The sequence below is a fragment of the Emys orbicularis genome, chromosome 25 (assembly GCF_028017835.1).
Source record: "Emys orbicularis isolate rEmyOrb1 chromosome 25, rEmyOrb1.hap1, whole genome shotgun sequence".
In the NCBI taxonomy this organism is placed as follows: Eukaryota; Metazoa; Chordata; order Testudines; family Emydidae; genus Emys; species Emys orbicularis.
Genome location: NC_088707.1, coordinates 1,000,644 through 1,027,491, shown reverse-complemented (window position 1 = coordinate 1,027,491; position 26,848 = coordinate 1,000,644). Strand labels below are relative to the sequence as shown.

General features: G+C 51.3%; 2 protein-coding genes across 3 annotated transcripts; both read left to right on the top strand.

Annotated features, from left to right (window-relative positions):
- Nucleotides 1–317: 317 nt before the first annotated feature.
- On the top strand, nucleotides 318–14,661 carry AOC2 (amine oxidase copper containing 2). Its single transcript, XM_065422798.1, has 4 exons — nucleotides 318–2,041; nucleotides 11,993–12,278; nucleotides 13,376–13,505; nucleotides 14,004–14,661. Exons 1-4 carry the CDS (start codon nucleotides 472–474, stop codon nucleotides 14,286–14,288), a joined length of 2,271 nt encoding a protein of 756 aa, XP_065278870.1. The 5' UTR covers nucleotides 318–471; the 3' UTR covers nucleotides 14,289–14,661.
- Nucleotides 14,662–18,628: 3,967 nt separating this feature from the next.
- Nucleotides 18,629–26,338, top strand: LOC135894519 (amine oxidase [copper-containing] 3-like). 2 transcript variants are annotated; one of them, XM_065422627.1, is made up of 5 exons: nucleotides 18,629–20,201; nucleotides 22,722–22,922; nucleotides 24,616–24,619; nucleotides 25,300–25,429; nucleotides 25,721–26,338. In XM_065422627.1, the coding sequence occupies exons 1-5, from the start codon at nucleotides 18,629–18,631 to the stop codon at nucleotides 26,003–26,005; spliced, it is 2,193 nt and encodes a 730-aa protein (XP_065278699.1). In that variant the 3' UTR covers nucleotides 26,006–26,338. The 2 variants fall into 2 exon arrangements, with proteins under 2 accessions (XP_065278699.1, XP_065278698.1); XM_065422626.1 differs by lacking the exon at nucleotides 24,616–24,619 and having other exon boundaries at nucleotides 22,722–23,007.
- Nucleotides 26,339–26,848: the final 510 nt, after the last annotated feature.

Below are 26,848 nucleotides of genomic sequence, written 5' to 3'. Positions count from 1 at the left end.
CCAGAACCTAGCAGCAGTGTAGAGAGTTCACGAGAACGGAGCCCCAGGAGCAGTCCAAGTTCAGTGAGTCGGGAAGGGATGAAATTCTGCACTAGAGCAAAAAATCTCCAGCCTTTTGAAGATTTGGTTTCACCCCCCTACTGATGCTGAGTGCTTAGATCACAACTTTTACAGGCAGCCTCTGGAAGTTGGTCTGAACAAACAAGTAATGGCGCCTGTTCTGTAACTGGTCGTCTGTATATCAGTTACGCTGTAACACAGAGCGTGCTGGACGGGCTGATAGTGAAGACCTGCCCTTTCTGATCCCCACAAACTTCATATCTCCTCCTCCCACCTCGCCTCCACATCTCATGTTTCCTGTACTTAACCCATTCAGCTGCAGCTTAAACAGGCTGCCTGTAGCTGGGAACACCACTCTGGAAGTGGCTCCTGAAGCCTCACAGTCTCCTCTGCCTTCGTGGCTGCAGCAACATGAACCTGAAAACTGTCGTCATCCTCCTGGTTCTGGCGCTAGCCACAATCTTCGCTTTGGTTTGTGTGTTGCTGACGAGAGGAGTGAAACCAGCCAGCTGTGAGCCGCAGAGCCTGAGCAGCCAGGGGGGAAAGCACAGTGATCAGAGCCTGGTCTTCGCTGATCTGACGCCGGAAGAAATGGGGCAAGTGGTGAGGTACCTGCAGCGCAGCCTTGGGGTGCCATTGGTAGACGCCTATAATGCAAACCCCTCCGATAACTGCATTTACTACATCGATGTGCAGCTCCCCACCAAGGCAGAGGTGCTGGGGTTCTTGGATCGTGGGGGCAGGCGACCCCCCCGGCAGGCGCTGGCTGTGGTGTATTTTGGAAACCAACCAGATCCGAATGTCACGGAGTACGTGGTGGGTCCCCTGCCCAAGCCAACAACTCACCAGGACATCACGGTGCAGAAGTACGGAGGGAAGCTGCCGTATCACCGCAGACCAGTGCTGGGTAAGGAGTATGAGCAGATTGAAATCTTCTTACGGAAGAAGGCGTTCTCAACAGCCCCTACCTTCCTGCGTCAAGTATTTAATTATGATGGGACCAATTTTGTATCACTAACCTCAGCCCCCCGGGGGTTCCAGTCCGGAGACCGCAACACCTGGTATGCTCTGTTCCACAACGTGAGCGGCTACTTCCTGCACCCGGTGGGGCTGGAGGTGCTGGTTGATCACAGCAGCCTGGACGTCTCCCAGTGGCGGGTGAGAAAAGTGTTCTATAACGGCCAGTACTACGGGGACTTGGTGCAGCTGGAGAGCGAGTTCAAGCAGGGCCGTGTCAAAGTGGACCCAGTTACGAGAGCCCCACCCGACGGGGGATTCTCTTCCATGAAGCCCCGAGCAGCCCCCAGGGCTCCATTCCCTCTGCAGTACGAGCCGCATGGGCCCCGCTACAGTGTCCGAAACAACCAAGTCGTCTCCCAGGCCTGGAGCTTTGCCTTTGGGGTGAACGTGAACACGGGGATGCGTCTCTTTGACATCAGATTTAAGGGGGAGAGGATTGTCTATGAAATCAGTGTCCAGGATGCTACATCTGTCTATGGGTCCAACTGTCCTGGAGGGATGTCAACCAGGTACATGGATGGGAGCTTTGGCATCGGGAGATTAACATACTCGTTAGTCCAGGGGGTTGATTGCCCCTATTCAGCCACCTACGTAGACACACACTACTTAGTTGAAACAGAGACACCAGAAAAGCATAAAAACTCCATCTGCATTTTTGAGCAGAACACTGGGTCTCCTCTGAGGCGCCATTACTCCAACTTGCAGTCCCTGTACTACGGGGGTCTGACCAACTCTGCTCTGGTCCTTCGGTCAGTTGCCACTCTGGGCAACTATGACTACGTCTGGGACTTCATCTTCTACCAGAACGGAGCGATCGAGGCCAAAGTCCAAGCCACAGGCTACATGACTTCGTCCTTTCTGTATGGTGACGGTCTGGACTATGGCAATAGGGTTGGGGATCACACCCTGGGGACGGTACACACCCATTCCATCAATTATAAAGTGGACTTGGACGTTGGAGGTAGGTTTCTGTGTAACTTTTCTTTCTAATTTTGTGCCCATCCTTTTAGTTTCTCAGCACCTCCCAGGTACATTTAGATTTGCAAAATAAGGTTTCTCTTGGATGCGGGAGTGCTGCTTTTCTCCTCTCTCTGGTATCAGAGGGACCTGCCTGGCGTGTCCCCCATCAATAGTGTTTCTCTATCTCTGCCCCCTTTTGTGTCCTCACTCTGGTTATGGTGAGGAAGTGTTAACTTGCTTTGCTGCTGGTCAGACTCCTTAATAGCTGGGAGGCTGCTGGGTAACCGCTCTGATTCATAGCAAAGTGAGAGAATGGAGCCCTGAGCTGGCATGAAAAGCAAAGGCAAGGCTGGGGAATACTGGTTATTTTACAGATTTCCACGGTTGAAGGAAATTAAGTTAAGGAATCTCTATTCGTCAAAATCTGAAACCTGATCAACAGTGAAGAGTTCTAAAGACAACCACTGAGCATGTTTCAGTTGTAAATCAATAAGGGACATCCCAGAATTGCTCTGGTCTCATTACTGCTGTTTGTGTATTAGCTTCCTCGATGGAGATGTCTGCTCTCCGCTCTCTGTAACTCCTCCTGCTTGGGGGAATTGGCCACGTAGGCTGAAGGGTTACAGGGAAAGGCTGTTTATCCCCTAAAATGTAGGTAACCAAAATCGCCTGCTTGGGACTCATTTGGATAAGACCCAGGTGTCTTTATCTCCCAGCTGCGGCTCTTTTGTTTCCTTTCTGTCTTAGGGCTGGTAATGCAGAACTCTCTGTTTCTAATCATCCCTCTGTGTCAAACATAACACAAAGAGGGAAAACACAGTGCCCAGGCCCACGTTCCAATCCTAGGCTATCCCAAGAGTAGTGTTAGGAAAGGGAAGACAGGAATGGTGTGTGTGTGTGAGAGAAGTTATAATATTTGTTTGTAGCGGAGGTGTCTCATCTACCCTCCTCCTTTCTCCAGAGTAAAATCTCTCATTCTGATCTTCTCTTTAGCTCTAGTCTCCACTGGGCCTTTTGAACATATCTGGCCAAAGTGCCAACCCCCCCGTGAAAGACGCTGTAGGGTGTGGATCGACACCGTGGGCTGCCAGCGAGCGAGGTCAGTCCCGTGGGCTGCCGGAAAAGTTGCACAGCCCGAGACTGAACGTGGGGTGGGTGGACACAGGTATAAAGGCAACAACCCCTCCCTTTCTGGATGAAATGGGAGGTCACGTTCCTGGACCCTCGTCCACTGTGTGTTCCAGCCAGGAGCGTGCATGGGAACCCAAGAGGTTTTTATGTGAAGAATCTTAACGGCAGGTTCAAGCTAGTCCCAGAGCCTTAGTGGGTACAGAGCCCAACAGCTACTGGGTCACCATTAGAATTCTCCTCTTGCCCAGGGGCTGCCCCCGGTAGCTCAGGCCATTCCTCCCCTCCGCCCCCGGGAGTGCTGAAAGACAGTGCTCAGATCTTTGTCTGCAGTTACAAGACCCCTCTCCCATGTTAACAGGCTGTGCAGCTCCCTCCCCCAGGCACCTGTACCTGTACTACCCACCATCCCCGAACGCTGGGAGAGGGATGCGGGCACCTCGGATACAGCAGCCTGCGTTCTGCTCTCGGGTACCTGTGGCTGACTCGCTGAAGTCAGGGCAGTGGCATGAAGAACAGGAATTACTTGTGGCACCTTAGAGACTAACAAATGTATTTGAGCATAAGCTTTGGCAGTGGCATGAGTGTAACTGGCCGACTGTCTGGTTCAGCCTGGCAGCACAACGCTCAGCCAGCAGAGAGCAGCATTAGAGCACCCAACCAATGTAAATCATACAGGAGACGAGATGCTGGCAGATCCGTTTCTAGCAGTCACAGGAACCTCACCCGACTCCCTGGGCTGGAACATTGGTGCTCACCTTCTAGCGCTGAGGCTGCTGTGTGCAGCTCCCAGGCTCGGGGAGAGGCACCGGACATGCACAAACCGATTTTAAATAGCCTCTTACGTTTCACCCATTTCTCACAAGCCCTCTGGGATTTTGCCGAGGGTTGAAGCAGCCGTAGCAAGCTCAGGCATGGTGGGTCTGGGGCGGGTTGTTTAAGAGGCCTGCATCATACACCCTTGTCTGTCTATGCTCTGCACGTGACTTGCAGATGTCCATCAGATGAATAGGTTAGAAGTCTGCCCTACCAGCTGCTTTCAGCAATAGGCTCTGGCCTGAATTCTGGTACCAGCAGCCCCTGCACCCTTCCCAGCGCCAAACGAACTGGAGTTTTGGGGTTCTGCAGAGAAAAGCCAGCCTGCTGAATTCCAGCCACTCGACAGGGACAGAAAGGCAGAGAGCTCCTGGCGGTGGGGAGATGAGGAGAGTGACTGACAAGAAGCGGCAGATGGGAAATACTCTAGTGCAGTGGTTCCCAAACTTTAACAGCCCGCGAACCCCTTTCACTAAATTGTGAAATCTCGCGAACCCCCTCCTAAAAATGAGTATTTTCAGGGATTTAAGTTTAAATTTCCTCAGTGTGATGGATGCCCCAGCTACCCGGCCCCCGCTCTTCCTGGGGCTCGGGCTGGGGTTCGGGCTGCCGGCTCCCCCGCTGACCGCCGGGACTCGGGCTGCCAGCCCCAACTGCCCGGCCCCGCTCTCCCTGGGGCTCGGGCTGTCTGCCCTGTAACCGGGTCCCACCTGCTGTCTCCAATGCCCGGGGTCCTCTGTCCGCCATTAGTGAAATTTTTCTGGCAAACCTCCAGGGGTTCGCAAACCCCAGTTTGGGAACCACTGCTCTAGTGCAAACTGCCGTAGTGAGCATGCATCGCACGTACATCAGACCTTCAGTCCTAGCTCTTGAATTGCTTCGCAGAGCTGGGTCAACCGTATTGTTCTCACTTAAACAGGGAAACTGAGGGGACAAGAATACCAAGCTCAGAGAGTAACTGAAGTAAGACAGAATCCAGGTCTGCTGCTTCCTGCCGCAGTGCCCAGGGTGATGACCCATGCTGACTTGCACTAGACTCCATCAAGGTCCTTCCATTGGTCGCTGTTGGGGTCAACAGGGGACCACTAACCCTCCAGCTGGAAATTCCACTGGACAAATTAAAATACTATTGGAAGCGGGAGCCAACTGTCCTTTCACAGAGAAATGGCCCTTGTCCAACATGGCATGATAAGATTTCTGGTGGGGAAACAGGGAGAGGGAGGTTCTCCATTAGGAGTCTGTCTTGAGGGATAGCTCAGTGGTTTGAGCATTGGCCTACTAAACCCAGGGTTGTGAGTTCAATCCTTGAGGGGGCCACTTAGGGATCTGGGGCAAAAATCAGTACTTGGTCCTGCTACTGAAGGCAGGGGACTGGACTCTATGACCTTTCAGGGTCCCTTCCAGTTCTAGGAGATGGTATAGCTCCATATTATTATTATTTCTGTTGCATTTCTCAGCCCAGGCTCATCCACATGCCCAGTGTCTGGTACCTCAGTCCAAACATCACCTTTTTAAGATTGGTGCCCTCCTGGTGAGAAGCCGTCTCTGCTGCTTGCCTAATGGGGTTTTGGTCCATAGGCTTTCTCCAGGGGCAATAGCCTTGTGAGCCAGAGCATTGCTGTCTCTAATAAGGAAAGATTCATGCAAACAAATGTCACTCACCAGGTGCCTGGCCAAGCAGGTGTGGGGAGGCAAGGGAAGAGCCTCAGGATGGAAGTAAATAATGCTCTTCACTGGCTTTATCTTCTCTAGCTAGAAAAAAAACAACCAATGCAGAGGGGTGGCTGGCGTTAGGGGTGGCTGGTCTCAGGAGCTGGGATAAATCCCTGGAGCAGTAGTTAGAATCATAGAATATCAGGGTTGGAAGGGATCTCAGGAGGTCATCTAGTCCAACCCCCTGCTCAAAGCAGGACCAATTCCCAACTAAATCATCCCAGCCAGGGCTTTGTCAAGCCTGATCTTAAAAACCTCTAAGGAAGGAGATTCCACCACCTCCCTAGGTAACCCATTCCAGTGCTTCACCACCCTCCTAATGAAATAGTGTTTCCTAATATCCAACCTAAACCTCCCCCACTGCAACTTGAGACCATTACTCCTTGTTCTGTCATCTGCTACCACTGAGAACAGTCTAGATCCATCCTCTTTGGAACCCCCCCTCAGGTAGTTGAAAGCAGCTATCAAATCCCCCCTCATTCTTCTCTTCTGCAGACTAAACAATCCCAGTTCCCTCAGCCTCTCCTCATAAGTCATGTGTTCCAGACCCCTAATCATTTTTGTTGCCCTCTGCTGGACTTTCTCCATTTTGTAGTGTGGGACCCAAAACTGGACACAGTACTCCAGATGAGGCCTCACCAATGCCAAATAGAGGGGAATGATCACATCCCTCGATATGCTGGCAATGCCCCTACTTATACAGCCCCAAATGCCGTTAGCCTTCTTGGCAACAAGGGCACACTGTCGACTCATATCCAGCTTCTCGTTCACTGTAACCTCTAGATCCTCTTCTGCAGAACTGCTGCCTAGCCATTCGGTCCCTAGTCTGTAGCAGTGCATGGGATTCTTCCGTCCTAAGTGCAGGACTCTGCACTTGTCCTTGTTGAATCTCATCAGATTTCTTTTGGCCCAATCCTCTAATTTGTCTAGGTCCCTCTGTATCCGATCCCTACCCTCCAGTGTATCTACCACTCCTCCCAGTTTAGTGTCATCTGCAAACTTGCTGAGAGTGCAGTCCACACCATCCTCCAGATCATTAATGAAGATATTGAACAAAACCGGCCCCAGGACCGACCCTTGGGACACTCCTCTTGATACTGACTGCCAACTAGACATGGAGCCGTTGATCACTACCCGTTGAGCCCGACGATCTAGCCAGCTTTCTATCCACCTTATAGTCCATTCATCCAGCCCATACTTCTTTAACTTGCTGGCACGCATAAGCGTGCTAGCCACAATGCTGAAGGATCCAGGTCCAGGCTTGCAGGCAGCACTGTGTAATCCAAGGAGCAGGATTCAGAAACAGGATGACCCATATGGGGGAAGAGCCATTTCTTCCCAAGATGCCAAAAGGAGTGGAAATTTGCCAGGAGCTTTGGTCAGGTCTAAGGTGGTGACCCACCAGGCCTCCCCCAATCAGTCCAGCAACTCAACCACCTGGGAATGTTCTGCAGTAACAGGCCTTCTCTGTGTCCAACTGACCACAGCCAGTGTTCTGGCAGCAACGTTAAGGAAAGGACTGTGTTTTGCCCCATCCCTGTGACACACAGTATTGCGAGCATGCATCTCTGCCTCCTCTCATCCTCTGACCCCGAGCTTTGGATTCTGTCTCTCAGGGCCAACTGACAGCTGTGATCCCTGAACAGGGCCGGCTCCAGCTTTTTTGCCGCCCCAAGCGGCGAAGTGGGGGGGGGGAAAAAAGATAATGCCGTGGTTGGCGGCACTTCGGCGGCAGCTCTACCGCGCCGCTTCATTCTTTGGCGGCAATTCGGCAGCGAGTCCTTCGCTCCGAGAGGGACCGAGGGACCCACTGCCGAAGACCCGGATGTGCCGCCCCTTTCCATTGGCTGCCCCAAGCACCTGCTTCCTTTGCTGGTACCTGGAGCCGGCCCTGTCCCTGAATAACAAAGGCAGCTCTGCTGCATCTTGCTTGAACTTGCGCTATGCACTTTGCAAGGGTATGGCACAGACGGCACCTGCCACCCCCCCACAGGCTGGGATGTGAGACTGCAAGTCACTCTGCACTAACCCTGCTGGGCTGCAGCTGCCGGGCGCTGATGGGGATTTTCTTGGCGTTATTTTGATTGTGACAAAAGCCACATGGATGATTTTTATACAAAAGCTGCTGTCCGTGGGAGGAGCAAACAACCCCAGCATTACTGGAGGAGGACAATGTGTTTCTTTCCTAAAATAAAAAGATACAAATAAATAATCCAACCTGGATAGAGCTGTGGGCTTGATTTCTGGCATTCTGTCCTCCCGAGGGCAAGTAGAGGCAGATAAGCCCAGACCTCCTGTAGCTGACTGAAATTATTTTCAAGGAAAGCCTCAAGTAAACTCACTTTGCCTAAGCAGAAGAAGCCAGAGCAACTCAAACTGAGAACCAGAGACTATAACCACCTTTTCCTGGCTCCCAGAGTTTGGAAAGTTCCTGGGACTCCTTCTCGTGAACATCTCGATTATCTTATTCCCACGGGCCCTTACCAATCTCCTGTCCATGCACTGAATTTGTTGTTAGACTAGTTTTAGTTACTCAGATAAAAATATTGCAGGAGCCTCCTGATTTTCTGTCAGTGCAATGAAATTCATCCAGTTACTTGGGAGAGGCACGTATCTGCCTTCCACCTTTCTTCAGATGGGTCTAGTACTTCTTGAGCATTTTTGCCTTGTACAACACTTAATATATTCTTCGCAGTAACTGCCAAATGCATGTCTATTCTGTGAAAGTCTGCTCCAGGCCTGTTCTTACAAATGTGTCTACAAGGTCTCCAAATGTTTTGGCCCTGGAGGACTTTCCTATGGCTTGTACCAAATCTTATGCATCTATCACAAGACAGCTCCTCCCAGCAGGGTTAACTTTTGGTGGGCAGTGGACATCGTCTGTCAGTACATCACCCAATATTGCTTTTGTGCCTGTTCTTAGACTGTCATTTGCCTGTGCTAATGCCAAAGGGATTGGCATTAACTCATGTGTCAAAATCTGTTGCAAATTCACAATCCTGCTGGCTTCATAGGCTGTGATTAGTTGCTGAAGAATATTTCTGTCCATCTTCATAGTTGAAGCCTTTCCTTTGACTTCTTCCCCCACCTCATAGAGCTTGGAAAAAGTTGGAGCGTTATTTTTTGGCAGTGGATGATGAATATGTACGTGACCAGGATCCCTCTCTTGTGTCATCAGCTGTTTCTCAACACAGCTGTCCAGTTGCACTTTTCCTAGGCTCTTTGCATTCAGCCGTGGGCCCTGTATGGCTTCAGCAGCTAGATCTTTTGTTGCGATATTTTGCAATGAAGTTGGTGGCTCATCCCCAGAGAACACCTCGAACCTCTGAAGTGTTCGTAAGAATGAATCCTCATCTTCATTGTCACGTTGCTTCCTTGCCTTTCTTGAACAAGTTGCCATCCAAGCCAACATGGATCATGGTTCTGCTGTCTGCTGTGATATGGGCTCTCAGGTTGTAAGACAAGGCCCATCTGCTGAGGACTGAGCAAGTCTTGGTGATGCCTACAGTCCTTTCTTCCCTACCCCAGTAAGCCACTCCTGGCTCTGATCAGGGTCCACTTGGTTGAACTTTTGACATGATCTCTTGACCACACAGTCTCCTTGCTGGAACTCTTTGACCACTTCAGCTGGTAGTTGATGCATTTCTGCATTGTAGGTAGCACCCCTGCCTTGCAGTCTGTGTGGTCACAGCTCATGAAGAATGGCAGTATTCGAATTCACATTTGAAGGTGAAGAGCTGCACCTCTCAATTTCCTTCTCTCTGTGCATGGTTGAACAAGAGCAGTAAGGCCACCATTTTCGTGTACTGACATCAAAACCTGAGGTTCACCTCCTCCCCTCCCCTCCCCTTTGCTGGTCAAAAATGTAGAGGTGAGATTTTCTGAAAGCATTGTGAAGTATGAACTGATATGAGTTTGCCATAAGAATGTGACCGATCAGCTTTGACAATATGCTCTTTGAGATCTTGATCATGCTTTGCTATAAAGTCCAGTAGTTGTGGAAGAAGCAGGCACTACAGTGCTAGAAATGGCAGTTTGTGAGCCAGTATCGTCCTGGAATATGACATGATTCCCAGTTTTTTCTGTTGAGTTCGGGCCAAGAACTCCGCTTGCAGTCCAAACATCTGCTAGTCCTAAAGCCTGTGTGTTGGCCTATACATTTTTTTGGAAGTTCACTGAGATATGGAGGTCTCCTAGTAGTGGAATAAGCCACTTTTACTTAATTTTTTTTACAGTACATCAGAAGCAGGAACCATGCCAAACAGTCCATGGGGCCACTGAATGAGTGAGGTGCAAAAGGAGAACTCAAGGAAGATAAACCATTGCAGAAAAGCTAAATGAATGCTTTGCAGAGTCTTCACTGCAAAGGATATGGGTAGAGCCCTGTGCAGATACAAAATCTGTATCTGTGTCCAATCTGCAAAAATGGTCTGTGGATGCGGATATCTGCAGATATAAAGCGGATATCCATGGATATGCAGGGCTCTAGTTGTGGAGGAGAACGCCACACCTGAGCCATTCTTTTTAGGTGACAAAGCTGAGGAACTGTTCCAAACTGAGGTGTCAATAGAGATGGATGTTGAGCAAATTGATAAATTAAACACTATTAAGTCACCAGGACCAGATGGTATTCACCCAAGAGCTCTGGAGGAACTCCAGTATGAAATTGTGGAACTACTAACTGGTATGTAACCTATTGCTCAAATCAGCCTCTGGACCAGATGACTGGAGGGCAACTAACGTAATGCCTACTTTAAAAAAGGCTTCCGAGGCAATCCTGGCAATTACAGGGTGGTGGCTTAACTGCAATACCAGAACATTGTTTGAAATTATAGTAAAGAACAGAATTATCAGATGAACGTGATTTGTTGGGGAAGAGTCAATACGGCTTTTGTAAAGGGAAATCAGGCCTCACCAATCTATTAGAATTCTTTGAGAGAGTCAACAAGCATGTGGACATAGTGTATAGTGTACTTAGATTTTCAGAAAGCCTTTGATAAGGTCACTCACCAAAGGCTCTTAAGTAAAGTAAGCAGTCATGGGATAAGAGGGAAGATCCTCTCATGGATTGGTAACTGGTTAAAAGATAGGAAACAAAGGGTAGGAATAAATGGTCAGTTTTCAGAATGGAGAGAGGTAAATAGGGGTGTCCCCCAGGGATCTGTACTGGGACTTGTGCTGTTCAACATATTCATAACTTATCTGGAAAAATAGGGTGAACAGTGAGGTGGCAAAATTTGCAGACAATACAAAATTACTCAAGATAGTTAAGTCCAAAGCTGACTGGGAAGAGTTACAAAGGGATCTCACAAAACTAGGCAACTGGGCAACAAAATGGCAGATGAAATTCAATGCTGGTAAGTGCAAAATAATGGACATTGGAAAATATGATCCCAGCTATACATATAAAATGACGGGGTCTAAATTAGCTGTTACCGCTCAAGAAAGAGATCTTGGAGTCATCGTTGATAGTTCCCTGAAAACATTTGCTCAATGTGCAGCAAAAGTCAAAAAAGTGAACAGAAGGTTAGACCCATTAGGAAAGGGACAGATAATACAATAGCAAATATCATAATGCCTCTATAAATCCCTGGAATTCACATCTGACAAAAGCCGCCCTCCCCGACCCTTACTGCTCAGACTCATTCCCTGCAAGGCCCTGAATTACATGGAATCGCCCCGTTCTTGAGAGGTGCTGCTCACTCCCCCTGTCACTTTGCAAGTTCACCTTCTCTTCTAGGAAGCTGCAAAATCATAAGCAGAAATATTCTACTTGCTCTATCGCAGTGGTTTTCAACCTGTGGTGTGCGGACACCTGGAGGTCCACAGACTATGGGGTCTGCACCTCCATTGGAAATTGTTTAGGGGTCTGCAAATGAAAAAAGGTTGAAAACCACTGATCTATTGTATATGTAACATTTGTTAATTACAGTAGCTGCGCTGTCAACTGGGGAGAGTGCAGGGGCTAGCACAAGGGTAATGCACCTCTTAGGCTCCACTTAACCCTCTGCACAGGGTGAGTTTCACCTTAGGTGATTATGGGAGCCAGATGATGGGGTTGGTCACATCTCATTGCATCTCAGCCACTCATCACAACTGCAGTCGTTGCTGGGAAGGACTTAGCCGCTCGTTTGGCGTTAGACTGCTTGTTGGGCATAGAGCTGCAGACATGGATGGGCCCCATGCAGAACCCACGTTGTTCAGAGTCTCTGGGACGGGGTGATGGTGAGAATGAATATGCTGTCTAGGAAGTACAGGAAGTGATTTCTCAGTGGTGTTTTTCTTTGTCTTTTAGGGGTGAATAATACTCTGGTGGCCCATGACATGGCATTCGAGTCTGTGCAGGCTCCTTGGAGTCCAAAGCACCAGATACAGCGCCCACGGCTCACCAAAGCAGTCCTGGACACCGAGGACAAGGCTGCGTTCCGGCTCCATTCAAACATGCCCAGATACATCTATTTTGCAGCCAACAGTGAAAATAAGTGGGGCCACCAGCGTGGCTACAGGATCCAGATTGTTAGCTTCACCGGGGAACATCTGCCAGAAGCCAGTTTGATGGAGCGAGCTATCAGCTGGGGGAGGTAGGCAGCTTTCATCTAGATGTTACCACATAGTTTATGATGATGCATAAGTCACCTGTGGGTGTCTAGGTGTCCAGTGGCTGCATGGTTCAGGTACCCATAGAATGGACGTGGGCAAAGGCTCTTGTACGCTCTAATGAAAGGGTATCACGTTGCCTCTTACCAATCACTGGGAGTTATGCCTAAGGCTTCAATTTTGTCATGGTTATTTTTAGTAAAAGTCATGGACAGGTCACGGGCAATAAACAAAAATTCACAGAAGCCATGACCTATCTATGACTTTTGCTGCTGCAGCTCCCTGGTTTCCCCCACCACCGTGGTGGCTGGGAGCTGTGGGGTTCCCCCTCCACCCACAGCGGCTGGGAAAAATGCAGGGTGACCATATTTCCTAAAGAGAAAACAGGACACCCCCCACCTCCTGCACGGTCACTGGAACCCTGAGGAGGGCCCCCTCAGGAGTCTGTCACTGGCTGTCAACTCCAGAGTCCTGCAGCCCCTGGGGCTGAAGCAGCAAATGTCACCGAGGTCTCTAATTCCATGACATAGGGCATAACTAAGGCTACGTTTATCAGCTGTTTGCCCACTCCTTGGAGTTTAAAGCCAAACCTCTGTTGCAACCTTGATTGAATTCTCTACTTCATTGGTTCATTTTGTACCCTGCTGCCACTCACTTCTTCCAGTGCACCTTAACTGTGGCCTGAAGCCCCCTCTGTTTTCCCAGTCCTGCCTCACCCTTTGGTCACAGCTCAGTCAGTGCATCTCAGTCATGACCTGCAGTACCCGCTATTCCAGTCCGTCCAGGTCACACCTATTCCCCTTCTGCTGATGCACCTCACTGGCACCCTGCTATACCAGTCTCTGGTGTTTCCTTAGTAGATCCGGACGGCTGGGCTGAATGTTGTGGTAATAGTTTTGTGAGGTATACATTAGGATCATAGAAGCTTGAGATGGAAAAGACCCATTACATTATGTTGCCCATGCCCCGTCCACCCTGCCAGGTGGGGTCAGGGCAGAGTGTTTCCTGTAGTATATTTCTCTCAATCTGGTTTTAAATGTCCCTGTCCTGTGTGGCTGCCTTCTTTCTCTCCTCTCGTTAGGTACAAACTGGCTGTCACCAAACGAAAAGAGGAGGAACCAACCAGTAGCAGCATCTACAACCAGAACGACCCCTGGACGCCCACCGTGGCCTTTGCTGACTTCATAAACAATGAGACCATTGTAAACGAGGTGAGTTGGGTTCTCTTTGTGCTGGGGCCATATATTACAGTGTGCCGAGTATTATGCTCAGTCTTAGAGCTATCCACAGCCCAGGACCCACGCAGACAAGCCCCGTTCTTTTGCTCAGGGCTCAGACAGACATTGCTAACAGGACTCTTGGTTTCTGTGGGACAAAAGTAAAATCTTGGGGAAGGAGAAATAACTCACTGCACTCCATGTTTCCCCTCTTCCGAGTTGGCACCTGTTAATTCTTTGCCCTTGTGAAGGCCCTGCGACTGAGTCGTGTGTAGAGTGAATGAGCAGAGCTGGTCAGGAGAGTCTGAAAAATCTGAAATCCCAACAAATGGGGAAAAAATTTCAGGAAAATGTTTCCATTGCCCAAGCCGCTCTCCTAAAGAGGGAGCCCGGCAGGTGGCATTCGCAGGTTCTGTCCTCGGACAGTATGTGCTCCCCAAGGGATGTTCTCCTGAAATAACCAAATTATGTGACACTGTCTCCCTTCCCCAGGACTTGGTTGCCTGGATAACAACTGGTTTCCTTCACATCCCACATGCCGAGGATATTCCCAACACTGTGACGGTGGGAAATGGAGTCAGCATTTTCCTGAGACCGTACAATTATTATGACATAGACCCGTCCATACACTCACCTGATGGCGTCTTTTTCAGCAGTGAGCAGGACTCGAGTGTATGTGAAGTCAACCATATTGCCTGCCTGTCCAAAAGTGCCTCATGTTTACCAATCCTCCCTCCGTTCACCTATGACGGCTTCCAAAATCTGACAAGACTGTAAGAGCTATGGGCTGCAGGGTCTTTGTGTGGTAGAAGAAATGAATATGATGCACCAGAGTGACTACTCTGCTGAAAAAATCTATTTTAATAATGGAAATCTGTCTTCAAGTCCATCTGTTAATGATGTTGTGTAGCTTTTTATATAGTAACTTCACTATTACAAGGGGCTGTATCTTTAAAGGGAAACATAACATTCTCAGTGTACTGCCAGGTTACAATTTGCATTAGTCTTTTTTAGAATAACATGTTTCAATCCAGTCTGTCGCCTGGAGGGAGGCAGGTAGAAGGAGAGCCCATTCTATTCATCTGATAACAGTAATAAATACTGAGTAGTAACTGGCTCAGGTGAAAATAATGAAGCTTAATTTTGGACCAACATCATCTCAAATGCCTTATTCTTAAACTGTTGCATTGCCTGTGTCTACGAAGGCTGAAGGGGCTAAGAGTCTTAGCATAAGCACATGTGAATAGCCGTATCGGGTCAGACCAATGGTCCATCTAGTTCAGTATCCTGTTTTCCAACAGTGGCCATTCAGAGGGAATGAACAGAGCAGGGCAATCAGTGAGTGATCCATCCCCTGTTGCTTCTGGCAGTGAGAGGGTTAGGGACACCCAGAGCATGGGGTTGCCTCCCTGTCCATCTTGGCTAATAGCCATTGATGGACCTGTCCTCCGTGAACTTATCTAGTTCTTTTTTGAACCCTGTTATAGTTTTGGCCTTCACAACACCCCCTGGAAACGAATTCCACAGGGGGAGTGTGCGCTGCCTACACTGATAAGTCAACCTTAAAAACATGCCCTGGCCTGAAGCTTTGCCTAAATCCCAGCCTTGAGAAAGCACAAGCCATACAGCAGCTGTGAGATCTCACCGAGGTTAGCCAGTCCTCATCATGGGCTAGTGCCTTTCAAGAACATCAGATAGATAAAGCCCTGTAGCCTGAGGCCTCTCCTGAGGGTCTGATCTGGCTGCCGTGAGAGTCTGGCGCCCTGCAGCAGGCTGTGAGCTAAGTCACTCCTCCTCACTTTTTGCTTTCCAGACCTTTTGGGTAGTTCAACAATAGGAACGGAATAAGGGATGAAGATTTGACAAGTGGGTCCTGAGCATCTGCTCCCTAAGTGAGCAGCTTTGGGGACAGTGATCTCTGGTAAATACTGGATGTAAAAGCAAGATGTCTGACGAGCAGCAGAATCGTAGATGGGGCACAAGGCTGTTGCTCCAGTGTTGGAGCACCTGAGTCCTCGCAAGCTGGGCTGGGGGGGTGCTGGGCTGATTGGGAAGCCAGCGGCAGTGGCTGTGGGGCTGGTGTTGGGGCTCCCCCTCACCTTGAGTCTCTGCCACGCTGGGCTGGGGCCTGGGGCAGCGGGACGGGAGGCAGAGGCTGCTCGCTTGGCAGTTGCCACAGCAGCCTGGGGCCATAAGGAGGCGCTGCAGGCCAGTGCCCGTCATGAGAGCGCAGCTGAGACATGGCGGGTGCTGCTGGTGTGAGCACCCCAGGCGAGTGCCAGGTGCCGGGCAGCCCTGCTCCCCACAGACAGCCAATGGCACTGCCTTATCCATCTCACTCCTAGGGGGCTTCTCCCAGTTCCAGCCTGTCCAATCCCAGCCCCCTGTGCCCTGGGGCCCCCGCTGATACCCACCTGGCAACAAGCATCCCCCGCCAGGGCCTGTCCCCGCTGCCTGCTGAGGGGACGGGGCTCTGCGTGCAGGTTCGGATCAAGTCACAAGGCAGGGCCATGCCCCCGGGCAGAGGGATAGTCCACAGGCCAGAGTTAGGGACATGTTGCCCCAAAAGAGCCCAGTGGGCCACTGACCTGGCCGCGAGAGGAGATAGGCATTTTATCTGCTGGGACGCTGCCCTGCTCCACTGGAAGGATGAATTTGAAAATGATTCTGGGTTGGGAACGGGGCTCCTGGGAAGGAAAGGGGCAGAGCTGGCAGCTCAGACCTCTCCTCCATCATAGGAAGGGTTGGTCTAAGCCCCCTCCCTGCCCAACGCCCAAGGAGACAATTCCAAAATGCTTGAGCTGAGCTTGCCATTTCTGCCAAACTGGGGGTACAGGACAGGCCATGGGGTCTTAACCAATCAGGGGTGTAGCCCCCACCCCCATGCAGAGTCCAGATTCTCCCCTGTTCCTGGTATGAAGGGGCAGCAACCCTCGGGATGAGGCCAGAGATAGTCACCTGGGTCAGCTCTGCTCGTGGGGTGGAGTGTGCAGGAAACACTTTGGTTTTGGCAACATGCCGGTTTCAGAGATACCATAAATCCTGAAGCCAGCCTGCAGCCCTGGAGCCAGCCCTGCCCAGCTGTTACAAAAGCAAAGCATGGTCACCTCTAGCTACACAGCAAGAGCTGGAGGCTCCCCAAGCGTTTGGTGACAGGAACTTATGACCTTAAAAGAGGAAGGGAAGGGGGATGGGAAGAGGGGAAAACACCTACTGTCCTAAACAGCAGGAGAGAAGGCAGCAGAGGCGGGCAGGAAATGTGGGGATGGGAGCAGAGGCCTGAGGGAGATGTGGCATTTGCTGAGCGTGGGAGTTAGGGCTGGAAAAGGACAATTTGCTTACAAGGCAAACTGAGACAGCTGAGCTTGACACTTCAACCTCTCTAACCACTCAGTGACAGACTTGAAGGTGGCAATTTTGCAACCAAAAAACTTCAAAAACAGACTCCAAAGAGAGACTGCTGAACTTGAATTAATATGCAAATTAGATACAATTAAACAGAGACTGGGAATGGTTGGGTCATTACACTAATTGAATCTATTTCCCCATGTTAAAATATCCTCACACCTTCTGTGGGTCATCTCGATTATCACTTCAAAGGTTTTTTTTCCTCCTGCTGATGATAGCTCATCTCAATTGATTGGCCTCTTACAGTTGGTATGGCTACTCCCACCTTTTCATGTTCTCTGTATGTATAAATATCTTCTTTCTGGGTGTTCCGTTCTATGCATCTGATGGCGGGCTGTAGCCCACGAAAGCTTATGCCCAAATAAATTGGTTAGTCTCTAAGGTGCCACAAGTACTCCTGTTCTTTTAGCCGAGCTTGGGTTTGCACCTGACCCTGTGAGTGGAGTCAGAGCAAACTGGGCGTCCCTACCTTTCTGCACCAAATCCAGCTCAGAACCCGGGGGGAGGGGTATGCCCTGGGGAAGGAGATTTTTGAGGGGATGAGACACTGTTGGTCTCTGACCCTGTCTGGCCATCATCAGCAACCCGCCTACAGCACATCTGTGATTGGTACATCCAACCCTCAGAACGTGGGGAAGGGGAGTGGGATTTGCTGATTTGCTCTGGGCTCATTTCATAGCATGTGTCAGCTCTGTAGGGAAAGCGCTGTCTCTCCATGTAGGTTTGTTCAGTGCCCGTCACCTGGGTGCTGCTACAGAATATAAACCCTATTTCTAAAGGCCTCCTGCAGCCCCTGTTTATTGCAGATCGCCTCAGCAATGTGCAAACGAGCAAAGACAGAGTCCCTAGCCCCCATGGGCCCAGTTCGGCCACTCTTATTCCCGCTGGGTTGTACCACCAGTGAGGAGTTCCATTCCAAGAGGGGTTTTCGCACAGTAGGGTGCCACACACCCAGTGAGGGAACTCCCTGCTGTGTTGAGAGTCGAACAGCAGCAGGAGGCTGCAATAGGGAATAGCTATGGGGAGCCAGCACCAGAGCCGGGGCCATTTGCCCTCAAACACTGAATGAAGGCGTCAGCAGAGCAGGCGCGAGAGACAAATCCAGACTGATCAGCCCAAACAACAGCTCTTGGGATGTAACCAAGTAAATCACCATGCAGGGGAATTGTTCGAAGCAAGACAGAGGGAAGCCCGAAGGGGGGAAGTTTGGGACAGGGCAGCGGAGAAGTGGACTGTAGCCAGGGAGGGATCGGGTTTCAGCATCTGGCAGGAAGCCCCTAGCAGACCGTCTCTCTTCTTCAACGTCTCTGCTTTGTTGTCCAGAGCATTTTGCTTTCCCTGTTGTTTGGGGTCTATGCTTGTGTTTTCTAAAACGACTCCAAAGCCATCCCTGCCCCAAGGACCATGGAGCTGGGAGCAGCCTCTGTAACCCGCCTCCCAGAGAGCTGGCCAGGAAGTGAGTGCTGTGTGGAGACCTAACGTGCTGCTTAAGAAACTGAGCCTGTGAATGGTCTGGAGACGGAGAAGAAGCCTTTTATGGTTGACGGCAAACCTCAAGCGTCTTCCCACCACATCTCCCTCCTCTAGCCCTGCACCTCCTCACACACAGACCCAGCTCTCCTGGAATAACGCCTCCAGCAGCCAGGCTGACTGCAGCAGGCACCCCCATTGTGTGAGGCTTCAGGAGCCAGCCCTGCAGCTGCAGCAACATGAACCTGAAAACTGTCCTCATCCTCCTGGTCCTGGCGCTAGCCACAATCTTCGCTTTGGTTTGTGTGTTGCTGACGAGAGGAGTGAAACCAGCCGGCTGTGAGCCGCAGAGCCTGAGCAGCCAGGGGGGAAAGCACAGTGACCAGAGCCTGGTCTTTGCTGATCTGACGCCGGAAGAAATGAAGCAAGTGGTGACGTATCTTCAGGAAAACCTTGGGGTGCCATTGGTAGATGCCTCTCAAGCAAACCCTTCTGATAACTGCATTTATTACATCGCTGTGCAGCTCCCCACCAAGGCAGAGGTGCTGGGGTTCTTGGATCGTGGGGGCAGGCGACCCCCCCGGCAGGCGCTGGCTGTGGTGTATTTCGGAAACCAAACAGATCCGAATGTCACGGAGTACGTGGTGGGTCCCCTGCCCAAGCCGACGACTCACAGGGATGTCACAGTGCGGAAGTACGGAGGGAAGCTGCCGTATCACCGCAGACCGGTGACTGAGAAGGAATACAAGGATATTGACCGCTTTGTCTACCAGGAGTTCGCCAAAGCACCAGGCTTGCTCAGAGAGTGCTGTGATTATGATGAGACCAATTTTGCTACCCTCACCACAGTTCCTCGGGGGTTCCAGTCAGGAGATCGTGCCACCTGGTTTGTTCTGTTCCAGAACGTGAATGGCAGCGGCTACTATCTGCACCCAGTGGGGCTGGAGGTGCTGGTTAATCACAGCAGCCTGGACACCTCCCAGTGGAGGATAAGCCAAGTGTTCTATAATGGCGAGTACTATGGAGACATGGAGCAGCTGGAGACCGAGTTCATACAAGGCCGCGTGAAAGATGTAAAAGTTAAGAAAGTCCGACCTGACGAGGAATTTGGCTCCATGAGGCCCAGAGCAGCCCCCATGGCACCAGGCCCTTTGCAATATGAGCCCCGTGGGCCCCGCTACAGCATCCAAAACAATCACGTCATCTTCCAGTCCTGGAGTTTCGCCTTTGGGATGGATGTGAACACAGGACCACGTCTCTTTGACATCAAGTTCAATGGAGAGAGGATTGTCTATGAGCTGAGTCTCCAAGAAGCCCTTGCTGTCTACGGCTCTAATTGTCCCGGAGGGATGGTGACTAGATATATGGATGGGAGCTTTGGCATCGGCAAGTTTGCTTTTGAGCTGGTCAGAGGTGTTGATTGCCCCTACACAGCCACCTATGTGGATAGACACTATCTAGTTGAATCAGAGACCCCTAAAGTTAATAAAAACTCCTTATGTATTTTCGAGCAGGACACTTCAGTCCCGCTGAGGCGCCATTACTCCAACTTGCAGTCCCTGTACTATGGCGGTCTGACTAAATATGCCCTTGTTCTTAGGGCCATTTCAACTCTCATAAACTATGACTACGTCTGGGACTTCATCTTCTACCAGAACGGAGCTATTGAAGTAAAAATCCACGCCACTGGCTATATTAGCTCGTCGTTTCTCTATGGCACAGGCACTGAACATGGCAGTCAGGTTGGGGAACACACACTAGGGACAATGCACAACCATCTCATCAATTATAAAGTGGACTTGGATGTTGGAGGTAGGTCTCTTTGCATGTGCTCTCTCTCTCTCTCTCTCTCTCTCTCTCTCTCTCTCTCTCTCTCTCTCTCGTGCCTGTGCATTGTGAAGGACACCCAGCACTGCGGTGCTCTTTGCAGCTATGGGGAACCACATTCTGGGAAGAGCAGCCCAAGGTGGCGCAAAGGGGGCTTCTGAGTTCTGGGCTTGGCCAGGGCCTGCCCATCCCCCAGTGTAAATTAGAACCTAATTTAAGGCAGATTCCCACAGCCCAGAACAGCTGCAACCCAAAGGGATGAGGCAGCCACATCCTTTCCCACCCCCTGGCTCACTCCTCTGCCAGGAGCTGAGTGTGTAGGTGTAGTCATTACACCAGCCCTGGGTTGCTCTGGGATCTGCCCTGTTCTGAAATGGTGTAAAGGGGCTGGAATGCAGCAAGAATTGGGGCCACTAGATAGAAGCTCTGCATTCTATAGTTTGTAATTCAGGGAGCTGGCAGGGTCCCCTCCCCATGAAGCGAGCTGGAGACAAGTGTAACTAAAAGTGGCACAGAAACTCACCAGAGCAGCGGATAAAGTGGAGCAGCCAGATTCAATTAGAAAACTTTCTGGATCAACTGCCATAGGAAAAACATCAAATTTGGCAGGTTTAGGAATTGTAGACACAAACTTTGCTGACTGCATGCCATAGATCTTGGATGCAACCGCCTCCATGGGGGGAGAAGAAAGGATTCAGCATTGAACATGGAAGAGTATAACTTAACTGCCCGTGGGAATAAGAAGCTAGGACGGATTCACTCCAATCCACCTGTGGGGGCATGCATTAATTCTGCACAGGTAAGAGGCCACTTTATGTAACAGACCTACTTAGCCCCAAAGGGGATGCTTGCAGGAATCAAACCCAGCTATTAGACTAGGATATAGCATGGAAAACAGATTACTCTTGCTAGTGACTTTCTGCATGAACAGTGTCACATGACAAAATACCAACCATACCTTAGCCACATACCAGTAAAGCGTCCAATTAACCACTAGGTGGTGATTATCAGCATTCCAATAGGTGTGAGCCTAAGCAGTGGAGCATCCGCTGAGCAAGTCCCAGTAGGGTGACCAGACAGCAAGTGTGAAAAATTGGGCCAGGGGGTGGAGGGTAATAGGAGCCTATATAAGAAAAAGCTCCAAATATCGGGACTGTCCCTATAAAATCGGGACATCTGGTCACCCTAAATCCCAGAGGCATTCTCAGCACACATGGGACAGCCGCCACAAGGAGTGTCAGACACACAGGACAGCTGGCAAGAAGCTGAAACTTCAGTTCCTTCCTGACTGCCATGGCATGACCTGGGGCAGGAAGGGTTCAACGGCAAATACCCCTGTGTCATGTGACTCCTGTGAATAGTTTCACACCCACGGAAGAGTTAACTTGTGAAAAGGCAGCAGCTGTTGGAAGCTTTTAGGGACCGTTTCTGCCCTCTTGGCATCATCAGCCAGCAAGAGTCTCTTCTGATGCTATAATGCTTCTAACTTGTGTTGCGTTGGCTGAAAGCACTTGGCGTCCTCCTGGAGAGCTGCAGGGGCAGAACTCTAGCTCCTCACTATATTCAGCTGTTAATTTTCTGCCCCCCTTCTGGACTTTTAAACTCTCTTGAGCCAAGCACAAGGTATTTTATAACTAAAATTAAACATTAGTCCTCTCAACAAAGATGGGCTGGGCCTCGCCCCTAATCCACCCATGTCATGAGTCCCATGGGACCAGCACCTCTTAGAAGACTGGACGACAGACTATTGAAGGTTGCACAATTAGAGGATTGGAGGGTGAACTGTAACACCTTGCTACCCTCGAGGAGTAGGATGGCTGAACGATCTAAATATGGACTGGTGATACCTATGAAAAAAGATGCACCTATTAAAGGACTACCTCTATACTCATGTCACAGACAGAGGGTGGCAGATACATCGTTTAGTGGTGGAGCTGCCTGAAGAGACATCATAGACATATAGCAGGTGATTTTGAAACACATGCACTGTTAAGTAAGCCCTGTGCAATACATCTTAGTTCCCCATGCCAGCTCTAAGTGTTGAGAGGGGAGAACACCCTTTTCCCCAGGAGTTATGGGGGGAAATGACCTTTCCCCATTTCCCACATGGCTGAAGAATGGAAAGCAGTGGAGCAAGGAGGAGTTTCCAAGAGGACACAAGTAGTTTGGGTGCACAGCAGGGTGGGCTGGGGATCCTCACTCTGATGAGTCGATCCCGCAGAGAACGCTAGAATTTTCCATGTCCCAACATGCTAAGTGAGTAGGAAGTTCCTTGTTCTGTAGTATTGTCAGCTGCTCCTTTTGGAGGGGGTGGTGTTTCCTCTATGCAATAGATTGGTTCTGTTCAAGATCTTTCACACAGTTCTTCGTCCTCCTGAGTGAGCTGCAGGGCCTGCCTCTGTAGCCTGCAGTTTGGAATGAGCCAAGGCCTGACTCTTACAACCTATCGGGAACCCCAGGAGGTCAAGGGTGCAATTTCTCAGAGGTTTTCTCTTTGCCTTGTAGGAACAAAGAATTCTCTGGTGGCTCATGACATGACATTCGATACCGTGCAGGCTCCTTGGAGTCCAGAGCACCAGATACAGAGGCCACGGCTCACCAAGAAAGTGCTGGACACTGAGGACAAGGCCGTGTTCCCACTTCACTCCAAGATCCCCAGATACATCCACTTCACCACCAACCTTGAAAATAAGTGGGGCCACCAGCGTGGCTACAGGATCCAGATAGTCAGCTTTGCTGGGGACCATCTGCCAGAAGCCAGTTCCATGGAGCGGTCCATCAGCTGGGGGAGGTAGGTGTTTACATTTAGAAATTAAGCAATTCCTGCTTGCGCTTAAAGAATTGCCATCCCTCTCTGGGTTGGTGCCATGCTGGGACCAGTGGCTGCAAAACCGGGGCTGTGGGGAGCAGCCCCCAATGGTACAGCAATGGGCCAGCAGCCTCCTGCTTCAGGGCCTGAGCCAAGCACTGGTTGCCTGGCAGTAGGGGGAACTAGTTATTCCACAAGTCCCCCTATGGGGTTTCTTGCACCTTCCTCTGAAGCAGCTGGTGCTGGCTGCTTTCAGAAACGGGACACTGGATTGGATGGACTCTCCAGTCTGACGCCAAGATCAAGGAGGGAATTCAGTGCTGGCCTGTTTCCATCCAGCCTTGCTTGGGTGCAGCAGTAATGCTGTGTTCTGATTGATATACCGGCTGGGTTATGCCTCTGACCCCGGCTCTCCCACCCTGTCCTGCTGGGGGCACTCTGGGGCAGCAGGGATGTGAGACCCGGAGAGATGGATCCAAAGCAGAAACTGACTTGGTGCAAGCTCTGCAGATGCTGTTTCCCTCTCTGCCATTGCTCAGCCTCTGGAGGCCCCATCACTGCTAGCGAGCCCCACACACGCAGGGGAAACAGCCAAAGGGAAATGATGTAAAATCCCTGCACTGAAATAGCATCCAGGGCTGGGACAAAGTGGAGGGAAAGTGGCCAGGAGTACGGAGGCGCTCGCTCCCCCTGCCCAGCTGCTGGAGTCTGGGGAGCTGTGAGTGAAGATAAAAATAGATTTTAAAAGCATCCAGGCACAGCTCCCATGGTCACCACGGGCTCAGCCCCAGAGATGGGGGCCCCTGTCTGGGGGGGACGGGACTCACAGTGGGTTCAGCCCCAGAGATGGGGGCCCTGATTGAGGGGGGGACTCACCGTGGGCTCAGCCCCAGAGATGGGGGCCCCTGTCTGAGGGGGGGACTCACCGTGGGCTCAGCCCCAGAGATGGAGGCCCCAGTCTGAGGGGGGGGGGGAACGACTCACCTCAGGGTCAGCCCCAGAGATGCTCCACGGTATTTTGCTGATGACACAAACCCCAAAGTATTTCAAACCCCAATTCTCTTTCCCCTGTGCCATGGCTCTTTGTTAACTTTGTCCTTGCTCTGTTTGGAGAGGGAAATCAGAAAGGGTCATGCCATAGCCCTGGGCTGTGGGGCTGGAGCTTCCTGCCCTACAGGGGACAGGTTAAACAATTAAAATAAATATTCTTGGCCTTTAAAATGCAAGAGAAAAGTGGCAGAATTGCTTCTCTCCATAGTCGTTCATTGACTAGAAGCTGGAGCCAGACAAATTCAAATTAGAAATTAGGCCCCAGTTTTCTGCAGTGAGGGCGATTAACCATTAGAATAAAGTCCCAGGGTAAGTGTTGGTTCTCTGACTCGTGATGTCTTCAGATCAGGACTGAGTCCATTTCTGAAGTTCTGGGGCTCAATACAAGAGTAACAGGGTGAAATTTAATGGCCTACCTATCATATACAGGAGGGATATGATAGATCTTATGGTCCCTTCTGGCCTGAAATGCTGTGAATCTCGATTGTTGTATGCAGTGTTGCTGTAGTTGTGTTGGTCCCAGGATATTAGGGAGACAAGGTGGGTGAGGTCCAATAAAAGATATTATTCCCCCCCCCCATCTCTATGTGAATCTAGATTGTTATTTAACACCACCTACATGTTGAGTCTTGTCATCTTGAGCAGTGTCCCTTTAACTGCAGTATGATGCCTACTGGGAGGGAGCTATTGGGGGCTCACAAGGTCCCTGTAGCCAGAGCTCTAGGGTAATCTCTCCAGCCCTTGCTGTCATGTCCCAGACTATCTCTCCACCACACAGCCTGTGCCATGGCCTGTCCTTCATGACTCATCTGTCTGACCAGGTGGTGCTGATAGTTTCATGGCCCTTCCATTTCATATCCTCTCCCCTGCCCCTTGTCAGCATTTGCAAGTGTGGGTGGGTCCTCTCCCGGGGCGCTCCCCATTGACAGATGCTGTGTGAGCGGGGCCACTACGCTGCTGATTTGCAGAGAGGGTGTGCTGCTAGCACGCCGCCCCAACAAACGCACAACAAACACCCACTCTCTAATTGTCACACGCCCTCGGAGCAGGGATTATTATTGCCATTCTGCCGCTGGGGAAACAGGGACAGAGAGGAGAAGTGACTTGCCCAGGCTCACGCAGCAAGGAAGAGAACCCAGGAGTCCAGGCTCCCAGCACGGATGTCGTCACTCAGGCTCAGTCTGCATGGGGAGAGCAAATCAATCTCTTCTCTCTGCTCGTTAGGTACAAACTGGCTGTCACCAAACGGAAAGAGGAGGAGCCGACCAGCACCAGCATCTACAACCAGAACGACCCCTGGACGCCCACCGTGGCCTTCGTTGACTTCATAGACAATGAGACCATCGTAAATGAGGTGTGCTGGGTTCTCCTTCCACTGAGGGCTGCAGCGCCTTCCAGGGGAGTGTGCAGGACAGACAGACAGACAGACAGACACAGCAAGCAGATGGGGAGTCCAACCCATGGGTGGGCAGACACGGTGCTGGCTAGAACAGGTCATGTCACAGCCAGCAGGGTATTCCCTCATTCCCTGTGTGTGTTGAAGTGTATGCTGGACCAATGGTCAGTGCTCAGTGGTGTTTACAGAGGGTCTGCCCCAGGTGTGTTCTCCTGAAATAGCCCAGTGACGCGTCTCTTCCTCTTCCAGGACCTGGTTGCCTGGATTTCTGTTGGCTTCCTGCACATCCCGCATACTGAGGATATTCCTAACACGGTGACTGTGGGGAACGGAGTCGGCTTTTTCCTGAGACCCTACAACTATTTCGATGAAGACCCCTCTGCTCACTCACCTGACGGCATCTATTTCAGAAGTGACCAGGACCCCAGCATGTGTGAAGTGAACCATGTTGCCTGCCTGTCAAAGACGGCCTCGTGCTCACCAGCCCTCCCCCCATTCACCTACAACGGCTTCCAGAACCAGACAGGTCCCTGAGCCACTGACTGCAGGGCCTTGTAAGTGTGCTGGTGATCGACTGTTCATTGGGCCATGTGCTCAGGCTTCCATCGAAAGCAGCAGTCAGCCCTGGCTCACTGATACCTGTAGATGGTTTATACAGGGCCATCCTTAGGCATACGCCGCATACACAGCTGCGTAGGGCACCATGGAATTTGGGGCACCAAATTGCCCCAAATTTCATGGTGCCTTAGGCAGCTGGGTGCTGCATACGCGACAGCACTAGCCCCAGTGACCAGCCCTATCCCTCGGCCGGACCCCCTGCAAGGGGCAGGGCTGTCCCTAGGCGGGTGTGGGGCCCCGGACAACTCCCTCTGCCCTGCCTCTTACCCTTCCCCCTGCTCCGGGCACGCCTCCATTCCACCTCTTCCCCCAGCGACCCCGCACTCACTGGCAGTGGCGGGAAGTGGAGCAACCCGGCCCCAGCCCGCTCTACTCCACCAGCTCCCAGCCGCAGCGCTCCGCTTCCTGCCGCCGGTGAGTGCGGGGAAAGGATCGCCCCCCGCACTCACCGGCGGCGGGAAGCGGAGAGACGCGGACCCAGCCCGCTCCGCTTCCCTTGCCCCGGCCCCAGCCATGTCGCTCGGGTTGGGGAAAGGACCGCCCCGGCTCTCACCAGCGGCGGGAAGCAGAGCGCCGCGGCTGGGAGCTGGCAGAGTAGAGCGGGCTGGGGCCGGGCTGCTCCGCTTCCCGCCGCTGCTGGTGAGTGGGGGGATCCCTTCCCCCAAGCCCCCTCCCCCAAGCGACACGGCTGGGGCCGAGACGAGGGAAGCGGACCGGGCTGCTCCCAGCCCCCTGCTAATCCCCCGGGCCACTCTGGGC